Source organism: Cetorhinus maximus, chromosome 2 (assembly GCF_964194155.1).
Source record: "Cetorhinus maximus chromosome 2, sCetMax3.hap1.1, whole genome shotgun sequence".
Lineage (NCBI taxonomy): Eukaryota > Metazoa > Chordata > Chondrichthyes > Lamniformes > Cetorhinidae > Cetorhinus > Cetorhinus maximus.
This window is the reverse complement of record NC_135880.1, coordinates 76,893,632-76,919,106: the sequence shown is the minus strand read 5'-3', so window position 1 is coordinate 76,919,106 and position 25,475 is coordinate 76,893,632. Positions and strand designations below refer to the sequence as shown.

Here is a 25,475-nt window from a genome sequence, read left to right as displayed (position 1 = left end):
CCACAGCCAGCTTTAGTAAGGAGATTGCACAATGTGCCCAGTCGTCTAACTGTTCTGCAGTCCACTAGAACACACTCATTAGCTTGCAGTCTGTGCCCAAGGGGTGAAAAGCTCTGGAGCACTTGATGGCACCTTCATGCCTCTGCGTTGCTCAAGTGGGCAGAAAAGCTCGAAGCCCGACTACACACATGTCAATGTGGCTGCGAGTGAACTGTCTCAGCTGCAGAGGAATGGTCACTTTATAGAAGGTTTCCCTAATGCATGGCTGCTTCCCATCCACCACGTGCTTGTGCACTACCTTCAACTGCCGGACAGCCCAAGCACCCCCTCCCCTCAACCACCGCCCCCCCACCAAAGTTGCCTCAACCACAGGGCAGCCCTTGCCCGCCACCCCCCCAACATGCCTTAATCTTGAAGTCCAACAGGCAACCCTCGCGAGCGCTGCGCAATGTTACTGTGCACTCACCTCCAAGTTCCCCTTGAAGTGCAGCCCATCAAATGCGCACCTTATGTATGCTGTTGTGAAACATGGCACCATGTAATCACACTGACGTGCTCAGACAATCCAGTGTGGGGGGATGATTCCAGCGGGCTGGCCTTACAATGATATGCAGGTGTAGTGCAACGAGGTTCCCGACGTCCGATGGCAGGAAACGTGGCCCGCCATTGAGAGGCTAAGCGGACGATCGCAGACAGGTTCACGACATCGTGAAACCAATTTTTGGCCTTTGCGCCATATTGTCCACTCACGCCAAGAACACGCTCGTGCTATTGGGCACAGAAAATTCCATCCAGAGTGGGAAAGCAAAGCAAACAAAAAGTTATTAACATACGAACAAAGAGGAATAGGTCATTCAGCCCCTCGAGCTTGCTCTGCCATTTAATAAGATCATGGCTGACCTGATAGTGACCTCAAGTTTACATCCTGCCTACCCCTGATAACTTCTCGCCCCCATTGCTTACCAAGAATCCATCCACCTCTGCCTTAAAAATATTCAAAGACTCCACTTCCACCGTCTTTTTAAGAAGAGAGTTCCAAAGACTCACGACCCTCCAAGTGAAAAAATTTTGCCTCATGTCCGGTTTAAATGGGCAACCTCTTATTTTTAAACAGTGACCCCTAGTTCTAGATTCTCCCATAAGAGGAAACATCCTTTCCACATCCATCCTGTCAAGTCCCCTCAGGATCTTGTATGTTTCAATCAAGTCTCCTCTTACTCTTCTAAACTCCAGCAGATACAAGCCTATCCTGTCCAATCTTTCCTCATAAGACAACCCACCCATCCCAGGTATTAGTCTGGTAAACCTTCTCCGAACTGCTTCCAACACATTTACATCCTTCCTCAAATAAAGTGACCAATACTGCACACAGTACTCTAGATGTGGTTTCACTCATGCTCTGTATATCTGAAGCATAACCTCCCTACTTTTCCATTCAATTCCCTCACAATAAACGATAACATTCTATTAGATTAGATTTAGTTGAGCTGAGTGTTGTCTAATTTGAATTGATACGATATTTTTGTTATATGCAGTGATTTATTTTATTTGGCCAGTTATTCCAGCAAGGAATGCACAGTGCTGCATGTAGTATAGTACTTCAAATTGTACATTGGCTTTTCCGGGCAAGAAATGTCCGAAGGAACCTAACTCCGGCTTTAACATTGATTCCTACAGAAACCCATGATTCATTTAAAGCTACGATTTTCAGGAACGCAACCACAACTTTTAAGTGAGGACTTACTGTATTAACGTTTTGACGCAAGCAATAAGCCCACGCTGCATGTACGTATACATAACAATACACTCTCCAGAGGATTACTGTCTTGTTAGGGAACAGTCCACAGCCACTCCAAGGTTTCAATGGGTTCATTTCACAGGTTTGAAGTCTTGGACCATTCTTCTATGTTAAAGGTATTATATAAATGAAAATTGTTGGATGTGTGTTTTGGAGTGGACATTTAAAAAAAAGAGTGGGCTATATTGTAACACAAGTAGTTTTCTCACCTGATAGTCTAAACATCCATCTCCTCCGCCACCAATGTACACCAAATCTTTATTTCACAGATTTGTAATGTTGAGTGACCATCCAAAGGCGCTTCCCTCAGTTGTCGGAGAAGTTCCAAACCAACTACCAACAGTAAGGTCCACTCAGGCAATTTCTCCTGTCAGCTTCTTCAGGGCAAATCTTCCAGAGTCTTTAGATTGCTATGAGACGTGTCTCTTCAACCAAATACCATCCTCAGTCCTGCATTCTTCCTGGTAACTCACACAGAACTCACAGCCGCCTTTTGTCTATGAGACGTGTCTCTCTTTTTCTCACCAAAAACTCAAGGGACCAAAAGTCTGTCTATAGTTTACCCAGCTGCTCCTGCCTTTCTTTTCAGGTGTGAACATTTTTGCACCTGGCATCCAGTCAGTCTTAACTGGGCCCATCTGTCCCCACAGTAACCAAGTCACCTAAGCTTGTTGTCAGGCAGAATTTGAAAATCGCATGATCTTCTTCATTCCTCCATTTTATGTTGAATTAAAGAGATAGTCCCTAAACAATCATCTTATAAAACCTCACATTCATAACTTGGTGTATCATTTTTAGGGGAATCTACAAGGTGATGGTGTTCTCAAGCATACCAACAAGGAGCAGGAGTAGGCCATTTGGCCTCTCAAGCCTGCTCCGCCATTTAATATGCTCACGGCTGATCTAATGGTCACCTTAAGTCTGCACTCCACCTACCCCGATAACCTATCACCCCCTTGCTTACCAAAGTCTATCCACCTCTGCCTTAAAAATATTCAAAAGCTCTGCTTCCACTGCCTTTTCAGGAAGAAAGTTCCAAAGACTCACGAAACTCTGCAGCCCATGTCCTTCTAGGTGATTGAGGTCACGGATTTGGGAGATGCTGCAGTCAAAATTGTAGATCGGAAAGGTTGTAAGAAGCACTGTACATTGGTGGCGGAGGAGATGGATGTTCAGACTAGCAAGTGAGAAAACTACTTGCGTTACAACATAATAGCCCACTCATTTTTTTTTATATAAATGTCCACTCCAAAACACACACCCAACAATTTTCACATATATAATACCTTTAACATAGAAGAATGTTCCAAGGCACTTCATAAGCATAATCAGAAATAAGGTAGTAGAGATGGCAGTGTAGTGATAATGTCACCAGACTAGTAACCAGAGGGCCAGGCTAACACTATAGGGACATAGGTTCAAATCCCACAACAGAAGCTGGTGGAATTTAAACTCCATTAATAAATTTGGAATAGGAAAGCTAGTCTCAGTAATGGCAGTCATGAATATATCATTGACTGTTGTAAAATTTCATCTGATGTACTAATATCCTTTAGGGAAGGAAATCTCCCATCCTTACCTGATCGGGCCTACATGTGACTCCAGACTCGCAGCAATGTGGTTGGACTCTTAACTGCCCTCTAAAATTGGTCTCGAAATCCACTTAGTTCAAGGGCAATTAGGGATGGGTAACAAATGCTGGCTTTGCCTGTGATGCCCATGTCCAATGAAAGAATAAAAAAAAGGATGCCAAGCAAAAGGAGGAGATATAAGGAGGGGTGACCAAAAGCAATTAAAGAATTTTAAGAGAGTCTTCAATGGGCCAGGGGTGTGTAAAGACATGGAGGTTTAGAGAAGAGAGAATTCCAGAGCACAGAACATGGGTGGCTGAAGGTATAGTAATCAATAGCAGGGCAAAGAAAAAGGGGGAGGTGGAAGATGCACAAAAGGTCTGAGGAACAGAACGGTCTTGGGGGGTGGGGTTGAGGTGGAGAGGACAAGACCAAGAAGGGAGTTAAATACCAGAATGAGAATTTAAAATTGAAGTTCTTGGGAAATGGAAAACACAGGTTACCAAAGACAAACAAAAATAAAGTCCCTTTTGGAGTCATAGAATCATTATAGCACGAGGCCATTCGGTTCATCGTATCGGTGCCAACTCTCCTAAGGAGCACTTCATGTACTGCCACTCCTCTGCCCTCTCTCCATTCCTTCTTTTCAAGTATTCAGAAAATACAGAAAAATTTACAGCACAGAAGGAGACCATTCTGCCCATTGCATCAGCGCCAGCCATGAAAAGGAACCCTCCAGCCTAATCCCATTTTCCAGCACTTGGTCCATCGCCCTGGAGGTTACAGGGCTTCAGGTGCATATCCAGACACTTTTCAAATGAGTTGCGGGTTCCTGCCTCTACTATCCTTTTAGGCAGTGAGTTTGGGATCCCCACAACCCTCTGGGCGAAAATATTTTTACTCATCTCCCCTCTAATCCTTCTACCAATTACTTTAAATCTATGCCCCTAGTCATTGATCTATCTGCTGATGGAAATAGGTTCCTCCAATCCACTCTATCCAGGCTCCTCAGAGCCTTGTACACCTCAATCAAATCTCCCCTCAGCCTCCTCTGTTCCAAGAAAAGCAACCCCAGCCTATCCAATTTTTCCTCATAGTTGCATTTTTCCAGTTCTGGAAGCATCCTCATTAATATTTTCTGTACCCTCTCTAATGCAATCACATCCTTTCTGTAATGAGTTGACCAGAACTGCATGCAGTACTCGAAGTTGTGGCCTAACTAGTAGTTTTTTTTCACTCCTCCCTGCTCTTCTATTCTATGCCTCGCCTAATAAAGGACAGTATTCCATATGCCCTCTTAACTGCATTATTGACTTGTCCTGCTACCTTCAGGGATCTGTTGACTTGCACTCCAAGGTGTCTCATTTCTTCCACACCTCTCAAGTGTCCTCCCACTTATTGTGTATTCCTTTGCCTTGTTTGACCTCCCCAAATGTATCACCTTACACCTCCCCAGGTTGAATTTCACTTGCCATCTTTCTGCCCACCTGACCAGCCCATTGATATCTACAGTCTACAGCTTCCTTTTTAGTGTTGTCTGCAAACCTCTTGATCATGCCCCCTACATTTACATCCAAATCGTTAACATATACCACAAAAAGCAGGGGACCCAGTACTGAGCCTTGCAAAACCCCACTGGAAACAACCTTCCATTCGCAAAAATAACCACCAATTACCCTTTGTCTTCAGCCACTAAGCCAATTTTGTATCCAGCTTGCTACATTTCCCTGGGGCCCATGGGCTTTTATTTTTTTAACCAGTCTGCCATTTTGGACCTTGTCATGCAGACCACATCAACTGCACTACCCTCATCAATCCTCCTTTTACCTCCTCAAATCAGTCACGATCTCTCCTTAACATAATCTATGCTGACTATCCTTGATTTCTCTATCTTTTTAAGTGACAGTGTATCCTGTCTCTCAAGATTGATTCCAATAATTTACCCGCTAGCAAGGTTAGACTGACTGGCCTGTTATTCGCTCTATCCCTCATTCTATTTTTAAGCAGGTACAAAGTTAGCAGTCCTCCAATTCTCCAGCACCACACCTGCGTAGAGAGAAGATGGAAAATGATAGTCAGAGCATCTGCTATTTCCCTCCTGGTTTATTTTTCATCACTCCATCCGCCCTGGTGATTTATCCATTTTCAAGGGTGCTAATCCCCTTAATACGTCCTCTCTCTCTGTGTTTATCACACCCAATATTCCACACTTCTCCTTAGCTACACTGCATCTTCTGTGAAGACGAAAGTAAAGTACTCATCAAGAACCATACCCACATCTTCCACCTCTACACATGGGTTACCTTTCTGGTCTTTTATGAACCCTACTCTTTGCTTTGTTATCTACTTACTCTGACTGTACCGTTTCACGATTCACTGGGGATAATGCGCTGTAATATCAAACCCCACTGTTCCCCGAGCTGCGACAAATGTGAAAAATTTGACCAAACCATCAAATTGTCCCAATTCTGCCTAACTGTTTAATTTAGGTTAACAGAATACGAGTACCAGGTTTGTAAACTTAACAAGTAAGTAACTTTATTGAACCTATTGTCTTTAGCTAGCGGCAAAAGAATGAAATGTGCACTGTTAACTTCTAACTTAAACTCTACCCTCTTCTTAAATCCACATTCTCTCTCTCTCTCTCTCTCTCTCTGCCCCACCCCCCCACCCCCACCCCCCCCCCCCCACCCCAACCATTTCTTAAATCCACATTCTCCACGCCCCCCCACTCCCATCCACACACGCACAAACAAAACACGGATTTTAAGGGTGGGATAAAACAGTTCAATAGCACCAATCCGGGGTGCAGGATTCGATGGGTTGATTTTGATCGATGTCTTCCAAATTCCTTTCAGTTCTTGTTGATGATACAAGGTGGTCTTCCAGCACTTTCGGTCTTTAGTTCACTGGTTGAGCACTTGCTTTTCAACGTCTCCAACAGCAATTTTCCCTTTTGCCTCTTGACAGGGGTTTTCAGAGAGAGACCAGGTTGTAGAGATACGAGAAGAAAAAGCCAGCTAGCCATTGTGGAATTACTGGAATTTCCACACACAGGAAAGAGAGGTTTTAGCATGTGTTCCTTTCAGGCTAGGAGCTATTCTGCTGCACTCATACAAAACCTGGACACCTGGTCAGGGGCTAATTTTAAAAAATGCCGTTGCCAGGCAGCTCCCTTGCTCCAGGACGACGCCTTGGCACCATCCTGTCTTTTCTGGTACACTCTGTTCCAGGACTGCAACATTGTATATATCCCTCACACTGTTCCAGTGGACATCTTTCAACTGCAGTCATTGTAATTTTACCACAGTCCAAAAGAAAATACAAAGATATGTTCTTCACAACAGTCCAACAGAAATAAGATGATATGTTCGTTACAACTGATGGAACATATTTGGGTTCACCTTGATCGTATTAGGCAATATTCTTTCAAGCCCTTGCTTCACTTTCCTAATTTCCTTTTTAATTTCACCCCTCCTCTTTCTATACTCCCCTCGGCTTTCTGTAGTATTAAGTTCTTGGTGTCTAACATAAGCTTTTCTTTCCTGCCTTATCTGCCCGCTCCTCGACATCCAGGGGGCTCTCGATCTGGCCACCCCACTCTTTTCTTTTGTGGGAACATGTTTACTCTGAACCCCTTGGATCTCCCTTTGAGTGCCTCCCACTGATTTCCCTTCAAGTTGCTGTTTCTAGTCCAACTGTGCTAAATCACTCAGCTTAGTTAAATTGGCCTTACCTCAATTTAGAACTTTAACTCTTGCTCTTGTCCTTTTCCATAATTATGTTGAAACTAACTGAATTATGATCACTATCACCAAAATTCTCTCCCACTGCCACGCCTTCCACCTGCCCAGCTTCATTTCCTAAAGCTAAGGCCAGAACCCTGCTCTCTCTTGATGGACTTGCTACATACTGGCCAAAGAAATGCTCCTGAATACACCTCAAGAATCCTGTTCCCTCTGTTCTGTTCGCACTAAAACTATCCCAGTTATTATTGGGGTAGCTAAAATCCCCTATTACCGCCCTGTTTTTGCACTTATCAGAGACTTGCCTACATATTGCTCTTGTATCTCCCTCTGACTGTTTGGGAGTCTATAGTACACTCCCAGTAATGTGATTGCCCATTTTTTGTTCCTTAGCTCAATCCATATAGCCTCATTTGATGATCCTTCTAACATATCATCCCTGCTTACAGCTGTAATTGTTTCTTCAACCAAAATTGCCACCCTCCCCACCTTTTTTAACCCCCTCTCTATCTCGTCTGAAAACCCTGTAACCAGGAAAGCTGAGCTACCATTTCTGCTCTTTTTCAAGCCATGTTCCTCTAACAGCTATATCATTCCATCACATTTCTATCTGTGCCCTTAATTCGTCTGCTTTTGCTATATTCATTGCATTGAAATATACACCTTTATACACACTTCTAAACTCCTTTTTTTAATTTTCAAACCTTTGTTTCCTCTGCTTTCCATTCCCATTTCTGATTTTGTCCCATCTGAATTCATCCTCAGGTTCCCACTGCCCTGCTAAACTAATTTAAACCCTGCCCATCAGCACCAGCAAACCTCTCTGCAAGAATATTTGTCCTGGACCTGCTGAGGTGCAAACCGTCCAGCTTGTACAGGTCCCACATCCCCCAGAACTGGTTCCAAAACCCCAGGAACCTAAAGCCCTCCTTCCTGCGCCATCTGTCCAGCCACACATTCATCTGCTCTAACCTACTATTTCTATGCTCACTAGCACATGGCACTGGGAGTAATCTGGAGATTACTATCTATAAGGTTCTACTTTTTAATGCCTTTCCTAACTCCTTAAACTCTGCCCACAGGACCTCATCCCTTTTTCTACCTATGTGGTTGGTACCGATATACATCATGACCTCTGGCTTTTCACGCTCCCCCTCCAAAATGTTCTGCAGCCAGTGACATTCATGACCCTGGCACCAGAGAAGCAACATATCATCCTGGATTCACATCTGTGACCGCAAAAATGCCTGTCTGCTTCCCTAACTGTAGAATCCCCTATCATGGTTGCTCTTCCAATCTTCCTTGTGCCCTGCAGTACAGCTGAGCCACCCATTGTGCCATGGACTTAGTTCTGGCTGCACCGCAAAATGAACCATCATCATCCTCATCAGTATTCAGAATTGAATACTGGTTAGAGTGGGATACATTCAGGGGGCTCCTGCATGGCCTGACCATTGCTTTTTGACTGTCTGATGGTCACTCATTCCCTGACTCCGTGCATATACTTAAGCTGCAGGGTAACCATATCTATAAAGGAGGTGGTGGTGCAGTGGTACTGTCACTGGACTGCTAATCCAGACACCCAGGGTAATGCTCTGGGGACCCGGGTTCGAATTCCACCAAGGCAGATTTTCAATAAAAATCTGGAACCATTGTCAATTGCCCTTTAGGGAAGGGAATCTGCCGGGACTAGAAAAGAACCTGGTCTGGCCTACATGTGACTCCAGATCCGCAGTAATGTGGCTGACTCTTAAATGCCCCCCTAACAGCCAACTCAGTTGTATCAAACTGCTAGAAAGTAAATAAAAAGGAATGAAACCGGATGTACCACCCAACAAACCCAGCCCTGTTGACTCTGCAAAGTCCTCCTTGCTAACATCAGGGGCAAAAATTGGGAGAGCTAACTCACAGCCTAGTCAAGCAACAGCCTGACAGTGTCCCAGACACCACCATCACCATGTCCTGCAGGACAGACCCAGCAGAGGTGGTGGCACAGTGGTATACAGTTAGGATGGAGCTGCTCTGAGAGTCCTCAATATCGACTCTGGCCCCCATGAAGTCTCAGGTCAAACATGGGCAAAGAAACCTCCTGCTACCACGTTCTGCAACCCACCCTCCCCTCCCCACCTCAGCTGATGAATCAGTGCTCCTTCATGTTGAACACCACTTGGAGGAAGCACTTCAATGTCCATCACCAAAAGTGGTTCAGCAGCACCACCACAAACCAAGCTGGCCGAGTCCTAAAGAACATAGCTAATAGTTTGCAGCAGCTGGTAAGGGGACCAATAAGAGGGAGAAACATATTTAACCTCATCCTCACCAACATGTCTGCAGCAGATGCATCTGTCCATGATGGTATCGGTAGGAGTGACCACCACACAGTCCTTGTGGAGATGAAATCCCGTTAGATAGATTTCAAACAGATCCAGCAACTCAAGACAGGGCATCCATGAGGCGCTGTGGGCCATCAGCAGAATTGTACTCACCACAATCTGTAACCTCATGGCCCGGCATATCCCCTACTCTACCATTACCACCAAGTCAGGGGATCAACCTTAGTTAAACGAAGAGTGCAGGCGGCCAATTCAGGAGCAGCACCAGGCATACCTAAAAATGAGATGTTAACCTGGTGAAGGGACAATCTACGTGCCAAACAGCATAAGCAGTCCATATGCAAATGCAGCAAGACCTGGGCAATATCCATGCTTGGGCTGACAAGTGTCAAGTAACAGTCGAACTACACAAGTGCGAGGCAATGACCATCCCCGACAAGAGAGAATCTAACCATCGGCCCTTGACATTCAATGGCATTACAATCACTGAATCCCCCACTATCAACATCCTGGGGGTTACTATTGACCAGAAACTCAATTGGACTAACCATGTAACTACTGTGGCTACAAGAGCAGGTCAGAGGCTAGGAATCCTGCAGCAAGTAACTCACCTCCTGGATCCCCAAAGCCTGTCCACCATCTGCAAGGCACAAGTCAGGAGTATGATGGAATACACTCCACTTGCCTAGATGAGTGCAGCTCCAACAACACTCAAGAAGCTTGACACCATCCAGAACAAAGCCTGCTTGATTGGCACAAGTTGCAGTGCAGGAACTTACCGAGGCTCCTTAGGCAGCACCTTCCAAAACCATGACTGCTACCAGCTAAAAGGACAAGGGCAGCACATACATGGGAACACCATCACCTGGAAGGTCCCCTCCAAGGCACTCACCACCCTGACTTGGAAATGTATCACTGGTCCTTCACTGTCGCTGGGTCAAAATCCTGGAACTCCCTCCCTAACAGCACTGTGGGTGTACCTACACCACAAGAGACTGCAGGGGTTCAAGACGGCAGCTCACCACCACCTTCTCAAGGGAAATTAGGGATTGGTAATAAATGTTGGCCTAGCCAGTGACGCCCAATCCCGTAAATGAATTTTAAAAATTGCTGCAGTCCATGTTCCTTTTTTGTGACTTTAGCTGATACAACTGAGTGACTTGCTAGGCCATTTAGTCACATGTAGGCCAAACCAGGTAAGGACAGCAGATTTCCTTCCCTAAAGGTGAACCAGATGAGTTCCAGATTTTTATTGAATTCAAATTCTACCATGGCAGGATTCGAACCCGGGTCCCCAGAGCATTACCCTGGGTATCTGGATTACTAGTCCTGCGACAATCCATCTGCTCCCCCTATCTGAGTTGATTTATTTAACGCTTTACACAATCACCAAATGTCTCAAAGTGCTTCACAGCCAATTAAGTACTTTTGAAGTGTAGTTACTGTTGTAATGTAAGAAATGCAGCAGCCAATTTGCACAAAGCAAACTCCCACAACCAGCAATGTGATAATGACCAGATAATGTTTTTTGTGATGCCAATTCAGGGATAAATATTGGCCAGGACCCCAGGGATAACTCCCTTGCTTTTCTTTGGAATAGTGTCTTGGATCTTTTCATTCACCCAAGCAGGCAGATGGCACCTCAGTTTAAAGTCTCAACAACAATGGCAGCAACTCTGAGTGCAGCACTCCTTCAGTACTGCACTAGAATGCCAGCCTTGATTTTTGTGCTCAAGTCCTGAAGTGGAACCTGAACCCATACTGTGGGGTTCAGAGGACAGAGTGCTATGAACTGAGCCATGGCTGACAATAACAGGACATTGGAGGGGAAAGGGAGAAGAAAATGAGGGTGTTCCTACCCAGCAAATCCTCCTGAAGTGTTTTTGAATAAATGTACAGCAAGACAGGATTGAGCTCAGTTTTGATATCGCACATAGTCAAATAAATTCCCTACACTCACTATCAGGGCACACACATGAAAAATGACCACTTGTCATAGGTGAAGCATGGGCAGCACCAACACATGGAACTGCGTCACAGCAATGAATCAACAGAGTGGAGAGGAGAAAAAATTTCAAGAATAAATCATGTGCGTAAAAAGTCCAAGTTTCTACATCTAGAAAATTGGACCAGTAATCAAACAGTAATATTAGGCTAAAGGCAAAATAATAGGCACCTTTTAAAACAATAACTTTTACTACGTGATCTCACTCTGAGATTGAATTAAAGTAATGAACTGTTGTACTGTGTAAAGTAGAAAACATGAACCGACCACTTCTTCAAATTGCAAAGTAATAAGTTGTTCATATTTGCATATAACTTCCTCAGTTAAGTTAACCAACTGGTAAAGCTTCCAATATAGAATAGAGTTGGTTCAAGCTGAAAGACAATTTCATTGTAAAAGGTGCAATGGGGAAGGGGACGGTATGTTGGGAGTGATTGAGGAGCGGACCAGGGCATCAGGGAGGGAATAGTCCCTTCAGTAGGCTGAAAGGGGAAGAGAGGGGAATATGTCTTTCGTGGGGGAATCAAGCTGGAGGATTCCACCCCACCCACTGTGGTTGACAGAGCCCTCGACCATGTCCGCCACATTTCCTGCACTCTTGCTCTCACAGCTTCCCCTCCCACCTAGAACCAAAACAGGTTTCCTCTTAGTCTCATTTTCCACCAGTCTCCGTTTCAACAGATCAATTTCTGTTACTTGCGCCACCTCCAGTGTGTCGTCATGACCAAACAAATGTTCTCCTCCCCATCCCTTTCAGCATTCCTAAGGGACCGCTCCCATCCATGATAAAAGCAAAATACTGCGGATGCTGGAAATCTGAAACAAAAACAAAAATAGCTGGAAAAACTCAGCAGGTCTGACAGCATCTGCGGAGAGGAATACAGTTAACGTTTCGAGTCCATCCATGAAACCCTGGTCCACTCCTCAGTCACCCCAACCTTCCCACAGCACCTTATCATGCTAACGCACAAGATGTAACATCTACCCTTTTTATATCTTTCACTTCACCATCCAAGACCCCAAACACTCCTTCCAGGTAATCAATGATTTATATGTACTTTCAATTTAGTATACTACATTCACTGCTCACAATGTGGTCTCCTCTACATTGAGGAGACAGAATGCAGATTGGGTGACTGCTTTGCAGAACACCTCGGTTCTGTTTACAAGCATGACCCTGAACTTTTGGTGGCCCTTCATTTTAATTCTCCAACTTGTTCTCATGCTGGTATCCCCGTCCTTGGCTTGCTGCACTGTTCCAGTGAAGCTCCACGTAAGCTTGAGGGACACCACCTCATCTTTCAATTAGGCTCTTTAGAGTCCTCTGAACTCAACATTAAGTTCAACAATTTTGGACTGTTGTCTAAAAAAGGTGCTGAGAGTGGCGCAAAGATAAGAAAGCAGCATGTGATAATAGCAGAACAAGGGTAGCATTGTGTGAAAGAACAACATGGAACAAGTAACAGATGGCCCTTTTGGGGATGGGGGAGGGGGTAGTGGTGAGGGAAAAAAGGATAGAAAATGCGATAGAAGAGGGGATAAAAAAGGGCATAAAGCTCCTTTTCATTCTGCTTTCTTACCTTTACGTCACTATCAGCACCTTTTTTAGCCCTTAATACTATCATTAACAGCCCCTTTGTCCTTTAGTTCATGACATCTTTATCAATTTCTCCTTTGTCCCACCTATCGCTGGCCTTCTATCCAGCTTCACCTGCTCCACCCCCTTAAACAGTATAAATTTCATCACATTTCCACTTCTCTTCAGCTCTGAAGTAGGGTCATACGGACTCGAAATGTTAACTCTACTTCTCTCTCCACAGATGCTGCTAGACCTGTTGAGTTCTTCCAGCATTTTCTGTTTTTGTTTCAGATTTATAGGAAGGATGTGATTGCACTGGAGAGGGTGCAGAGGAGATTCACCAGGATGTTGCCTGGGATGAAACATTTAAGTTATGAAGAGAGGTTGGATAGACTTGGATTGTTTTCGATGGAGCAGAGCAGACTGAGGGGCGACCTGATCGAGGTGTACAAGATTATGAGGGGCATGGACAGGGTGGATAGGGAGCACCTGTTCCCCTTAGTTGAAGGGTCAGTCACAAGGGGGCATAAGTTCAAGATGAGGGGCAGGAGGTTTAGGGGGTATGTGAGAAAAAACTTTTTTACCCAGAGGGTGGTGACGGTCTGGAATGTGCTGCCTGGGAGGGTGGTGGAGGCGGGTTGCCTCACATCCTTTCAAAAGTACCTGGATGAGCACTTGGCACGTCACAACATTCAAGGCTATGGGCCAAGTGCTGGTAAATGGGATTAGGTAGGTAGGTCAGGTGTTTCTCACATGTCGGTGCAGACTCAATGGGCCAAATGGCTTCTTCTGCATTGTGATTCTATGATTTCCAGCATTCCTGGTATTTTGCTTTTATTCAACTTATTCCACGTGGATTCCAACTGAAATGTCACCCTTCATGTTTTGGATCGACCCATGATTATAGGTATATCCTAGACATTCAACATTCCTTAGACTGCTGTTTTCACCACATCCTGAGATCAACACTCAATGCAATGTGCCGCCACAGGTACAATCTTGACCTCTCCCTTCAGCAGCACCATCTCAAAGCTGTCCTGCTCCGCAGTTTCATTTCATCCTTCGTTGCTTTTTAAAAAAAAGTTCTCTCTTCCTTTCAGATGTCAATGATCACAAACTCCAACAACTCATAGGTACCAATGCCCCTCCAGATCTCACTTCCCCTTTACTTCCCTCTGACACTATCACTCGCCATGTATTCATAATATCCTTCGACCTTCTCCTCTCTGATGCTGAATGATCTTCCCTTGGCAAAGCACTTGGCTTTATCCCCTTACACCCTTACCTTAATGAATTGAGTTCAGCATGACTCTCGTTACCTTCACCTCCATGCCCCCTCCTCTTGCCAGGAGCTCTCTCAGCTCAACAGAACTTTCACCTATCTCCAATGATCTCCCTTGACCTGGGCCCCCTCCCAATGGCTTCTTACCTGCTTTTAATCTTTGCACTGTCACACTGGCAGTTCTCATTGGCTGTCTCAATTTCTCTGCTTCCCTCACTCACTCGAACCTGTCTCCCTCTGAACTTGCTGCACTCCATTCTCTTAGGTCTAACCCTGACATTGTTATCAAATCTGGTGACATGGGTAGTGCTGTTGTTGTCTAGCTATTAACTGCTACCTTGCAGAGGCTGAGCAGTAACTCTGCGACACTTCCTCCTATCTCCCGCTGGACCATGACCCCTAGACAGAACATCAAGACGCTGTTTCCAGAACCGTCACTGATTTCATCTCCTATGGTGATCTTCCTTCCACGGGTTCCCACCTCAGTTCTCCAGCCCTGTACAGTTTACTTTTACCTCCTTACCAAGATCCATAAACTGTACTTCCCTGGTAGACCCAGCCTGTTCCTGCCCCACTGAATTGACTTCTTCCTACCTTGACACAAATTTTTCTCCTCTTGTCCTGCCTCCTCCTACTTATATCTGTGACTCTTCTGATGCCTTCTGTCATTTTAAAAGTTTCCCATTTCCTGGCTCTAACCATCTCCTCTTTATCACAGATGTCCAACCTCCACAGCAATTTAGCACCTGCCCTTTTACCTTCTCTCTCCTCCCCATCCAAGGCCCCAAACAACCCTTCCAAATAAAGCAGTGATTTACGTGTTTTTCTTTCAAACTAGTCTATTGTAATCGCTGCTCACAATGTGGTACCTCAACATTGGGAAAACAAACTGCAGATTGGGTGACTGCTTCGCGGAACACCTCGTTCTGTCCACAAGTGTCAGCCTGAGCTTCTGGTGGCTCTTGATTTTAATTCTCCACCTTGCCCTCATGCTGACATCTTTGTCCTTGGCCTGCTGCACTGTTCCAGTGAGGCTCCACATGAGGAACACCACCTCATCTTTCAATTAGGCACTTTACAGCATTTGGACTCAACACTGAGTACAGCAATTTCAGAGTGCAAACTCTGTCCCCCATTTTGTTTCCTTACTCTTTTTCCAGGTATTTTTGTTTTTGTTTCCTTACTCTGTTTGTTTCAAATTATTTTAGCCAGCAGCACACCTGCTCTAGGCCATCTTTTGTTTCTTTTCTTGCCCCATCTCCATTCCCTTTGGTCCCAGAGGACTAACTTATCTGTCATTCAATCACTCCTGTCTTCTATCCTATCACAGACTTTCCTTTTGTCCTTGTCCCACCTACTCTTTGCTCAAAACCTATTACATCTCTAATCTTTCCCCAGTTCTGGTGACCTGAAACGATAACTGTTTTTTTCCCTCTACGCTGATGCTGCCTAACCTGAGTTTTCTTCCAGCATTTTCTGACTCTGTTTCTGCTCTAGGCACATCCTTTGTTTCTTTTCTTGCTCTATCATAATTTTCTTTTGCGCCGTAAGACTAACGCATTTGTCATTCAATCTTTCTTGTCTTCCACCCTATCACAGACCGTCCTTTGACCTTGTCCCACCCACGTTTGCTCAAAACCAATTACATTTCTAACTTTTCCCAGTTCTGATGAAAGGTCATCGAATTGAAATGTTAACACTGTTTCTCTCTTCACAGATGCTGCCTAGCCTAAGTATTTCCAGCATTTTCTGTTTTTATTTGATTTCCAATATCTGCAATGTTCTTCTTTTCGATTAGCATGGATACGAAGCTAGCTGAGTGACAGGAAACAGAGTAGCAGTGAACTGTTTGTCAGATTGGAGGAAGGCATTCAATGGGGTTCCCCAAGGGTGAGTGGACCCCTGCTTTTCCTAATCTATATTAATGACTTGGAATTGGGTGTGCAGCACACAATGTCAATTCCTAGATGACAAAACTGATGACAGTGCTGATAAACCTCAAGAGGACACAGTAAGGCTGGTGGAATCATGGTAGGAAGAATGAGGAGGGATGATATAAAATGAAGGATAATATTCTAAACATTCTGTTCTGTTCTAAACTTCCTATTCAACATTTCCCCTTCTCACCCATAAAAAATACTATGAAACAAGCTGTACTTTAATGGAAAGTTAGCATGTGAAACATCACTAAAAATGACGAGCTTCATGGCTGGCTTCACTAGCTTTAGGTCACCCAAGATGCAAACTTAAGTTCACATTTTTCCAGATTTAATTATGTTTTATTTGCCCTTAAAACATTCTCTACTTTAAGGTTGTTTCATCATACTTAACTCCAACACTTCAAAACTAGCATCTGGTTTAGTCTGAGTGCACAACCAGTTCAACTGACCAATCAAGCTTTGCAAATGCACCTTATCTTCTTTCGATACAACATTATCCTTCTGTTATGACCTAGTACAATTAAGCAGCACGGAAGCAACACTCTCTAAATAGGATTATTCATCTAAAGTTATACCAGACCTATTTTGCTTAATATTTACACCAATATATTTAAAACCCACACAAGCCTAACTCTCAATTTTAAATTCTACTCTAATCTTAACAATTGTCAAATTCCGCAGTGCCAGCAACACACATCAAGACGCCCAAAGTCCTTCCTCTACGGTACCAATAAAGCATTGCGGGATCTGCTTCTAGTTAAGCATGACCTATTTTCACAGCCTCACTGAAAAATACCATCGCCTGGAAACATCATTCAAGCCACAGACATTTATTTTCTTTCCATGGTTCCCCTTCTGTACCTGGTGGCTCTTTGGGTAATTTCAGAAACACATCACTCTGAACAATATTCCCTTGCAGAAATGCAGGCTTTTACATCAATCGACCTGCATTCCCATGAATGTGGTCAAAAGAACTAACTGTTTTAAGATTTCTTTCCCAGCTGTGAGAGAGTCCGTTCTAATATCTGTATCACCCAGTTGCTTTTCAAAAACACCAGCTACTAGCCTTGCTTTAGCCTTATAATTTCCATCTGCAAGGACTTATTCGAGTACAAATCCACCAACGAGAAAGTTAGTTGACCCTAATCTGGGATCTCAGAACAGACTGCAAATTCTCTCCAACCATTTAACTCCCTTTGAATATCAGCCATGGTTAAGTTGGCAGCACAATCGCCCATTCCAGGGCTTGACCACAAAAATCAAGGCTGATACTCTCATGCAATACTGCTGGAGGTGCTGCCTTTCGGCTGAGACATTAAACCAAGGCCCCATCTGCCCACACAGGTGGATGTAAAAGATCGCATAGTCCTATTTTGAAGAAAAGCAGGTGAGTTACCCCGTTCTTCTGGGCGTGAACATACTATGTAAATGAAAGTCTTCTTTTGTATCGTCAACCAAACTGCGAAAGTCACATATAGGATGCACCAGGTAAACATGGCAGATTTCCTTCCCTAAAGGATATTAACAATTAAGATGGATTTTTACAACAACCCAGTAGTTTCATGGTCAAGATTACACAAACTAGTTTATTTCAGATTAATGGAATTTAAATTTCATCAGCTGTCATAATTAGGTCTGAACTCATCTCTTCACAGCATTAGTCCATGCCTCTAGTTTATTGTCCAGTAGCATTACCACCACACTTCTGACCCCGTACTAATAAATACTTAATCTGGTAGCCATATCAATAAAACGTAGGATGAAAATGTTTGTCTTTGTCCCATACCTTTAGATCCAGAGTAGCTACCTCGTTAAAGTCACGTGCCAATGAAGGCTTACAATTGGATGTGGCGGCATCCTTGGATACTTTTTTAAAAACAGATTTCACACTTCTCACTAATTTCTTCCATTAGCCTCGTATACTCCTCAACTATGTCTGCATCTTTAACCACTGACAAGGTGCTGTGTAAATTATCTATGCAACTTTTAAGACAATTTGCTTTTTGTCTCTGATTTTTATTATGATGCCATTAATATTTGTCTAACATCAGATTTTGTTAAGGCAATACAACAATGTCCTGACTTTGTAAACTGCAGATCAACTGACATTCCAAAAGTAATTGTCTTATCATGCTCTATGTCAAATTTCATTTGTACCTTTTTCACAGAAGGTTTAATCAACATCATAGGTATCTCACTGGAGACCAAATCAATACACACAAAGTGGCTTACTCCAGCTATTTCACATGGAATTAAAACTTTGTTTAGTGACTTCAAGGTGTTGTCATCACCAAACCCAAAGCAAGTAGTACTTTTAAATTGCTTAATCTTGTGTCAATCCTCACTGCTTAGTGAATCATGATAACATTTTAACTAAACTGCTCCATATACTGTTGCAGTCTCAGCACAGTTAAGAGTCCACAACTAACACATTCGTCACAGGACCAAAACTCCCGTGACTAGTACAATTCACTTGGGTTCATCATTATCTTCATACTCTTCATGGTCATTTTGAGGACCCTGCCTCTTCAATCTGGGTGGTTCATCACAAAATGATGCTTCACATCACACCTGAAGCTTATATATTAACCGTTCCTTGGGCAATCTTGGGTTTCATTTGCCCATTATCATTGTTCCAACTTTGTTTTCTGCTGTAATGGCTAGATAGAACCATAGAATGGTACAGAAAGAGGCCATTCAGCTCATCATGTCTGCGCCAGCCAAAAAGGGAAAAAAGAAACTAGCCACTCATTTTAATCCCACATTCCAGCATCTGGTCCATAGCTTTGCAGGTTACAGCACTTCAGACGCAGATCCAAGTACTTTGTAAATGAGTTGAGCGTTTCAGCCTCAACCACCAATTTAGGCAGCGAATTCCAAATGCCCACCACCCTCTGGGTGAAAAAGTTTTTCTTCATGTCCCCTCTAATCCTTCTACCAATCACCTTAAATCCATGCCCCCTGGTAATTGACCTCTCAGCTAGGGGAAAGAAGTCTTTCCTGTCTACCCTATCTAGGCCCTTCATAACTTTGTACACCTCAATTAGGTCACCCCTTAGCCACCTCTGTTCTAAGGGAAAAAACCCTAGCCTATCCAATCTCTCCTCATAGCTGCATTTTTTCAAGCCCAGGCAACATGCTACCTTTGGCTGACCACCCTCCCCCAGGAGAATGTCCTGCAGCCTCTCCATGACATCCTTGACCCTGGCAACAGTGGGGGCAACATACCATCCTGGAGTCACATCTACAGCCACAGAAACGCCTACCTGTTCTCCTAGCTAATGAATCTCCTATTATTACTGCTCTTCCCCTCTTCTTTCTCCCCTGCTGTACAGCAGAGCTGCCTGTGGTGCCACAAACTTGGCTCTGACTGCACTCCTCTGAGAAACAAATGCCCTCACTGTTATCCAAAAAGTATAACTGATTAGTGAGCGGGACCCCAGGGGACTCCTGCACCACCTGCCTAATTTTCTTGGACTGCCTGGTGACCTCCAGGCTCCTAAGCTGCAGTGTGACCACCTCTCTGAACGTGCTATCCACATAGCTCTCAGCCTCACGGATACGCCACAGTGACTACAGCTGCTGCTTGAGCTCCGAAACCCGGAGCTCAAGGTTCTGCAGCTGGTGACACTTCCTGCACATATGGTCATCTAGGACACCGGTAGCGTCCACAACTTCCCACATATTACAAGAAACATATTCCACATGACCGAGCTGTCCTGCCCTGGCTTCAATTTACTTCCCTTGAGTTAACTTTATTTTACTTTGCTTATTTTACTTAGGCAACTTTATTGTACCTAGCCTCGATAACCTTATTTCCCTATTTATTTTTATTCATTCATTGGATGTAGGCTTCACTGGTGGGGCCAGCATTTACTGCCCATCCCTAGTTACCCCTGAGGTGGTGGTCAGCTGCCTTCTTGAACCGCTGCAGTCCATGTGGTGTAGGTACACCCACAGTGCAGTTAGGGAGGGAGTTCCAGGATTCTGACCCAGCGATAGTGAAGGAATAGTGATATATTTCCAAGTCAGGATGGTGAGTGACTTGGAGGAGAACTTCCAGGTGGCGGTGCTCTCATCTATCTGCTGCCCTTATTCTTCTCGGTGGTAGTGGTCATGGGTTTGGAATGTGCTGCCAATGGAGCCTTGGTGAATTCCTGCAGTACATCTTGTAGATGGTACACACTGCTGCTACTGTGTGTCGGTGCTGGAGGGAGTGAACGTTTGTGGATGTGGTGCCACTTGTCAGCCCAAGCCTGAATATTGTCCAGGTCTTGCTGCATTTGGACATGGACTGCTTCACTATCTGAGGAGTCACGAATGGTGCTGAACATTCAGTGAACATCCCCACTTCTGACCTTATGATGGAAGGAAGGTACTGATGAAGCAGCTGAAGATGGTTGGGCCTAGGACACTACCTCAAGGAACTCCTGCAGTGATGTCCTGGAGCTGAGATGACTGACCTCCAACAACCACAACCATCTTCCTTTGTTCAAGGTATGACTCCAGCCAGCAGAGAGCTTCCCCCAATTCCCATTGACTCCAGTTTTGCTAGGGATCCTTGGTGCCACGCTCAGTCAAATGCTGCCTTGATGTCAACGGCAGTCACTCTCACCTCACATTGGGAGTTCAGCTCTTTTGACCATGTTTGAACCAAGGCTGTAATGAGGTCAGGAGCTGAGTGGCCCTGGCAGAACCCAAACTGGACATCAGTGAGCATATTATTGCTAAACAAGTGCCACCTAATAGCACTGTTGATGACCCCTTCCATTACTTTACTAATGATCGAGAGTTGACTGATGAGGCGGTAATTGGCTGGGTTGGATTTTTCCTTTTGTGTACAGGACATACCTAGGCAATTTTCCACATAGTCAGGTAGATGCCAGCGTTGTGGCTGTACTGGAACAGCTTGGCTAGGAGCGCGGCAAGTTCTGGAGCACAAGACTTCAATACTATTGCCGGAATATTGTCAGGGCCCATAGCCTTTGCAGTATCCAGTGCCTTCAGCCGTTTCTTGATATCAGGCGGAGTGAATTCATTTGGCTGAAGGCTGGCATCTGTGATGCTGGGGACCTCCGGAGGAGGCCAAGATGGATCATCCACTCGTCACTTTTGGCTGAAGATTGTTGCGAATGCTTCAGCCTTATCTTTTGCACAGCTGTCTTGTCTCCCCCATCATTGAGGATGAGGATATTTGTGGAGCCTCCTCCTCCAATGAGTTGTTTAATTGTCTACCACCATTCACGACTGGATGTGGCAGGAATGCTCTGCCTATCACTTGCTGCTTATGCTGTTTGGCATGCAAGTAGTCCTGTGTTATAGCTTCACCAGGTTGACACATTTTTAGGTATGCCTGGTGCTGCTCCTGGCATGCCTTCCTGCACACTTCATTGAACCAGGGTTGATCCCCTGGCTTGATGGTGATGGTAGACTGGGGGATATGCCAGGCCACGAGGTTATAGATTATGTTCGAGTACAATCCTGCTGCTGCTGATGGCACACAGCGCCTCATAGATGCTCAGTCTTGAGTTGTTAGATCTGTTCGAAATCTATCCCATTTAGCACAGTGGCAGTGCCACACAACACAATGTGAAGGCGGGACTTCGTCTCCACAATGACTGTGCAGTGGTCACTCCTACCGATAATGTCATGGGCAGATGCATCTGCAGCAGACAGGTTGGTGAGGATGTCAAGTATGTTTTTCGCTCTTGTTGGTTCCCTTACCACCTGCCACAGGCCCAGTCTAGCAGCTATGTCATTTAGGACTCGGCCAGCTTGGTCAGTAGTGGTGCTACCAAGCCACTTTTGCTGATGGACATTGAAGTCCCCCACCCAGACTACATTCTGCATCCTTGCCACCCTCAGTGCTTTCTCTAAGTGGTGTTCAAATCGAGGAGCACTGATTCATCAGCTGAGGGAGGGTGGTACATGGTAATCAACAGGAGGTTTCCTTGTCCATGTTTGATCTGATGCCATGAGACTTCATGGGGTCCGGAATCGATGTTGAGGATTCCCAGGGCAACTACCTCCCGGCTGTATACCGCTATGCTGCCACCTCTGCCGGGCCTGTCCTGCCGGTGGGACAGGACATTCCCAGGGATGGTGATGGTGGAGTCTGGGACATTATCCATAAGGTATGATTCCGTGAGAATAACTATGTCAGGCCGTTGCTTGACTAGTCTGTGAGACAGCTCTCCCAATTTTGGCACTAGCTCCCAGATGTAAGTAAGGAGGACTGTGCAGGTTCGACAGGGCTGCAACTGCTGTTGTCGTTTCCAGTGCCTAGGTCGATGCCAGGTGGTCTGTCCAGTTTCATTCCTTTTTTGTGACTTTGTAGTGGTTTGTTACAACTGAGTGGCTTGCTAGGCCATTTCAGAGGGCATTTGAGAGTCAACTACATTGCCGCTTATGTTTCTTACTCAAATGTAAATAGTCCCTTCTTTTAAAAACAATGTGTTTTTCTAATTCTCTGCTATTTGATAACGCTGCCTAACAGCAGTTTCTCACCAATCAATGAACTTATGTTTCTCCTGTGATGTTAGGTGCTAGGTGCTACTGATTGGCTGTGGGTCCTCCCCTTCCACTCTCCTCGAGGTGCTGCTGACTGCCTGGCTTAGTGTCCTCCTTTCGCACTCTCCTCTAGGTGCTGCTGACTGCCTGTCCAAAGGTCCTCCTCTCGCACTCTTCTCTAGGTGTTGCTGACTGACTGCCTGGCCCAGGGTCCTCCTCTCACATTCTCCTCTAGATGCTGCTGACTGCCTGGCCCAGATCTGCTGAAGGAGCCTTTCATTCTCATTGGCTTTAATCATTCCATCATATTGTTGCCTGCATCTGGTATCTTGACTATTTCAAAATTTGTCAATCATTAAGTTTTCTATATTTTGTGTCACCTCAGAATGTCTTCATTTGCTCTGTGAAGATTGAAGAAAATGGTCGTTTTCCCAGTAATTTTTTACTGAACACCAGTTAGAACGCATTGCCTATCCATTTGAGACACCTTAGCGCTGATCAAGGGATCCTGAAATTAAATATTTATCCTTTTATATAATCTGTTGAAGTTCATGATATATTCTTCCATGGAATGACGATCTGTTTTCTGAAATCAATCAAGTTCTGATCATGCCTCATAGGCATTTAACAGATCATCTTCCCTGTAGATTTCAACCAGGAACTCTGTTAGAAGGTTTAAACCTTCATCACTATCCAACTGACTGACATTCATCTCACAAAATACTTCTGATTTTACTTCTTGTAGGGAACAACAACACTTCAATAGAGTCGAAACCCACATCCTCATGTCCAATTCATTCTTCTACTGGTCATTTGGTTCAGACTCCAGAACATCAAAAAAAAAATCAGTTTTATGTCTGAAAAATGTTTCTCAGCATCCAACCTTCACCTTTAAGCAACCACCCTCTACTACCATGTTCTGCTCTAGAAAGCCTGGTAAAGAACAGAACTGGAGTCTATTCTTTACACACATTGGAAATATTTATTTACAGAAATACAGATGACAAATATGCACCTCCAACACCAAAACTACAGTTTCTGTCTGCTCCTACATATAGCTCAAGTAAATCTGCAGTTAATGCCCCTTACCCGGGCACAAATATTCAATTACAATAAACAATTTTAAGGATTTCAGAAAGCACTGATTGACAATTGAATAATTCTAATATACACATTTTGCATTTATGTTTAATTTTATATTTACATTAAAAACCGAAAATTCTGGAAATGCTCAGCAGGTCTGGCAGCATCTGTGGAGTGAGAAACTGAGCTAACGTTTGAGGTTGACGGCCTTCTGATGAAAGGTCATTGATCTGAAACATTAATTGTTTTTCCCTTCAGATGCTGCCAATCTTGCTAAGAATTTCCAACATTATGGTTTTTGTTTCAGATTTCCAACAATCTCCGCATATTGCTTTTGTATTAATTTTCTATGTCGCCTTTACATCAACACAGCCCAAATTCAACTGAACCTAAAACACGTTTCACTGCTTCAAAATATCTTTAGCCTGTTAACATGACAGGGAAAAAGTATAAAATAAAATATAGCTGTCTTTGTTTCACATGAATCTTGCTCCTCCTTACCAGGCGACAGATTTTTTTTGAAAAATACGAATAGATCGGTATCAAAACTTAAAAATAAAAACTGCATGGGATAATCAAGCAGTTAACTACCCATTTCACTTCCGAATTTAAAATGGGACTCGTTTAAAATCTAAAGAGAACAAAAAGTTGTGTTTTTTAAAAAAGTTTGACTCTAATCGCTGGCTTCGGTTTAAAAGCCCATTGGAAAATTGACCAATTCTAAAATAATCCCCTGTTTGACTGAAACCTAAACCTCGGGATCGCGTATTAACCTTTTTTAAGTTCAATGTTTACTTGATGCAGGAGACCCGCTGTGGCCGTGGCCCCGGACCCGGACCCGGACCCTTTCCCACTCCAGTGAATTCCAGCCCCTCTCCGCCGAGCTGCACTCGGACCAAAAACCCCACCGTATTCGATCAAACCGCAGATGCACAGACACACCTTCTACTGTTCCACCGATTAGATCTCGAAAGCTCCACAAGCTGAGAATTCCCTTTCTCCATGCGGTAAATAATATTACACGGCCTTTCTCTTGCATTCCCTTTCTTCTCTCTTCCTTTTTCATTCTCTACCCTCCTGCGCCATGTTGGTTCAATCCGTTTCTTCCCGTCACGGACAGGGGGCGCACAACCACACATGCGCAATAGCGCCCCGCCGCCCGGAACACTGGGATACCGAGGTTCTCGTGCGAAGCAGGCGTGACGATGTTGGGAAGGTGCGCGCGCGGGGGCAGGTGTGCGGGATGACAGTGATCCATTTCCAACCTTACCCATTAAAATGATCCGTTCAGGTTCGGATTGTCTTTGTTCGCTCTACCAGCAAGTTACCTGAACTAGCTCAAAACCTTTCAGATCAGAGATATTTCCATGGGTATCTTTTTCCTTAATTACCTTGGCAAGAGGCAAATTTGACCAACGTAGAAGGGATTATTTGGCCATTCTTTGTGTCCGGCAGTATCTCCTTACCCTTGTGAAATGGGAAATGCAGGTGCCGTTAAATAGAGACAGCCAGGATTCTTATTTAATTTCTAATGTCCCTCCATAGCCATCTGAAAAATTATTTTGTATGGTTACTTGATAAATGCATCGCTAATGTAGTTTTTATCGAAGATTGTGATATACTAGAAA

The 25,475-nt window shown here is 44.4% G+C and overlaps 1 protein-coding gene across 3 annotated transcripts in view; it reads right to left on the bottom strand.

Moving 5' to 3' along the window:
* apc (APC regulator of WNT signaling pathway) overlaps positions 1–24,967 on the bottom strand; it is a 269,901-nt gene extending 244,934 nt beyond the window's left edge. For 2 of the 3 annotated variants that reach the window (XM_078566303.1, XM_078566314.1), the window contains exon 1: positions 24,788–24,906. Coding sequence is in view for 1 of the 3 variants with exons in the window: in XM_078566296.1 (XP_078422422.1) it covers positions 24,788–24,913 (126 nt within the window). In the remaining 2 variants the exon portion in view is untranslated. Of the gene's footprint in view, positions 1–24,787 lie in introns of all 3 variants that reach the window. The other variant, XM_078566296.1, reaches the window with a different exon arrangement.
* Between the last annotated feature and the right edge of the window lie 508 nt (positions 24,968–25,475).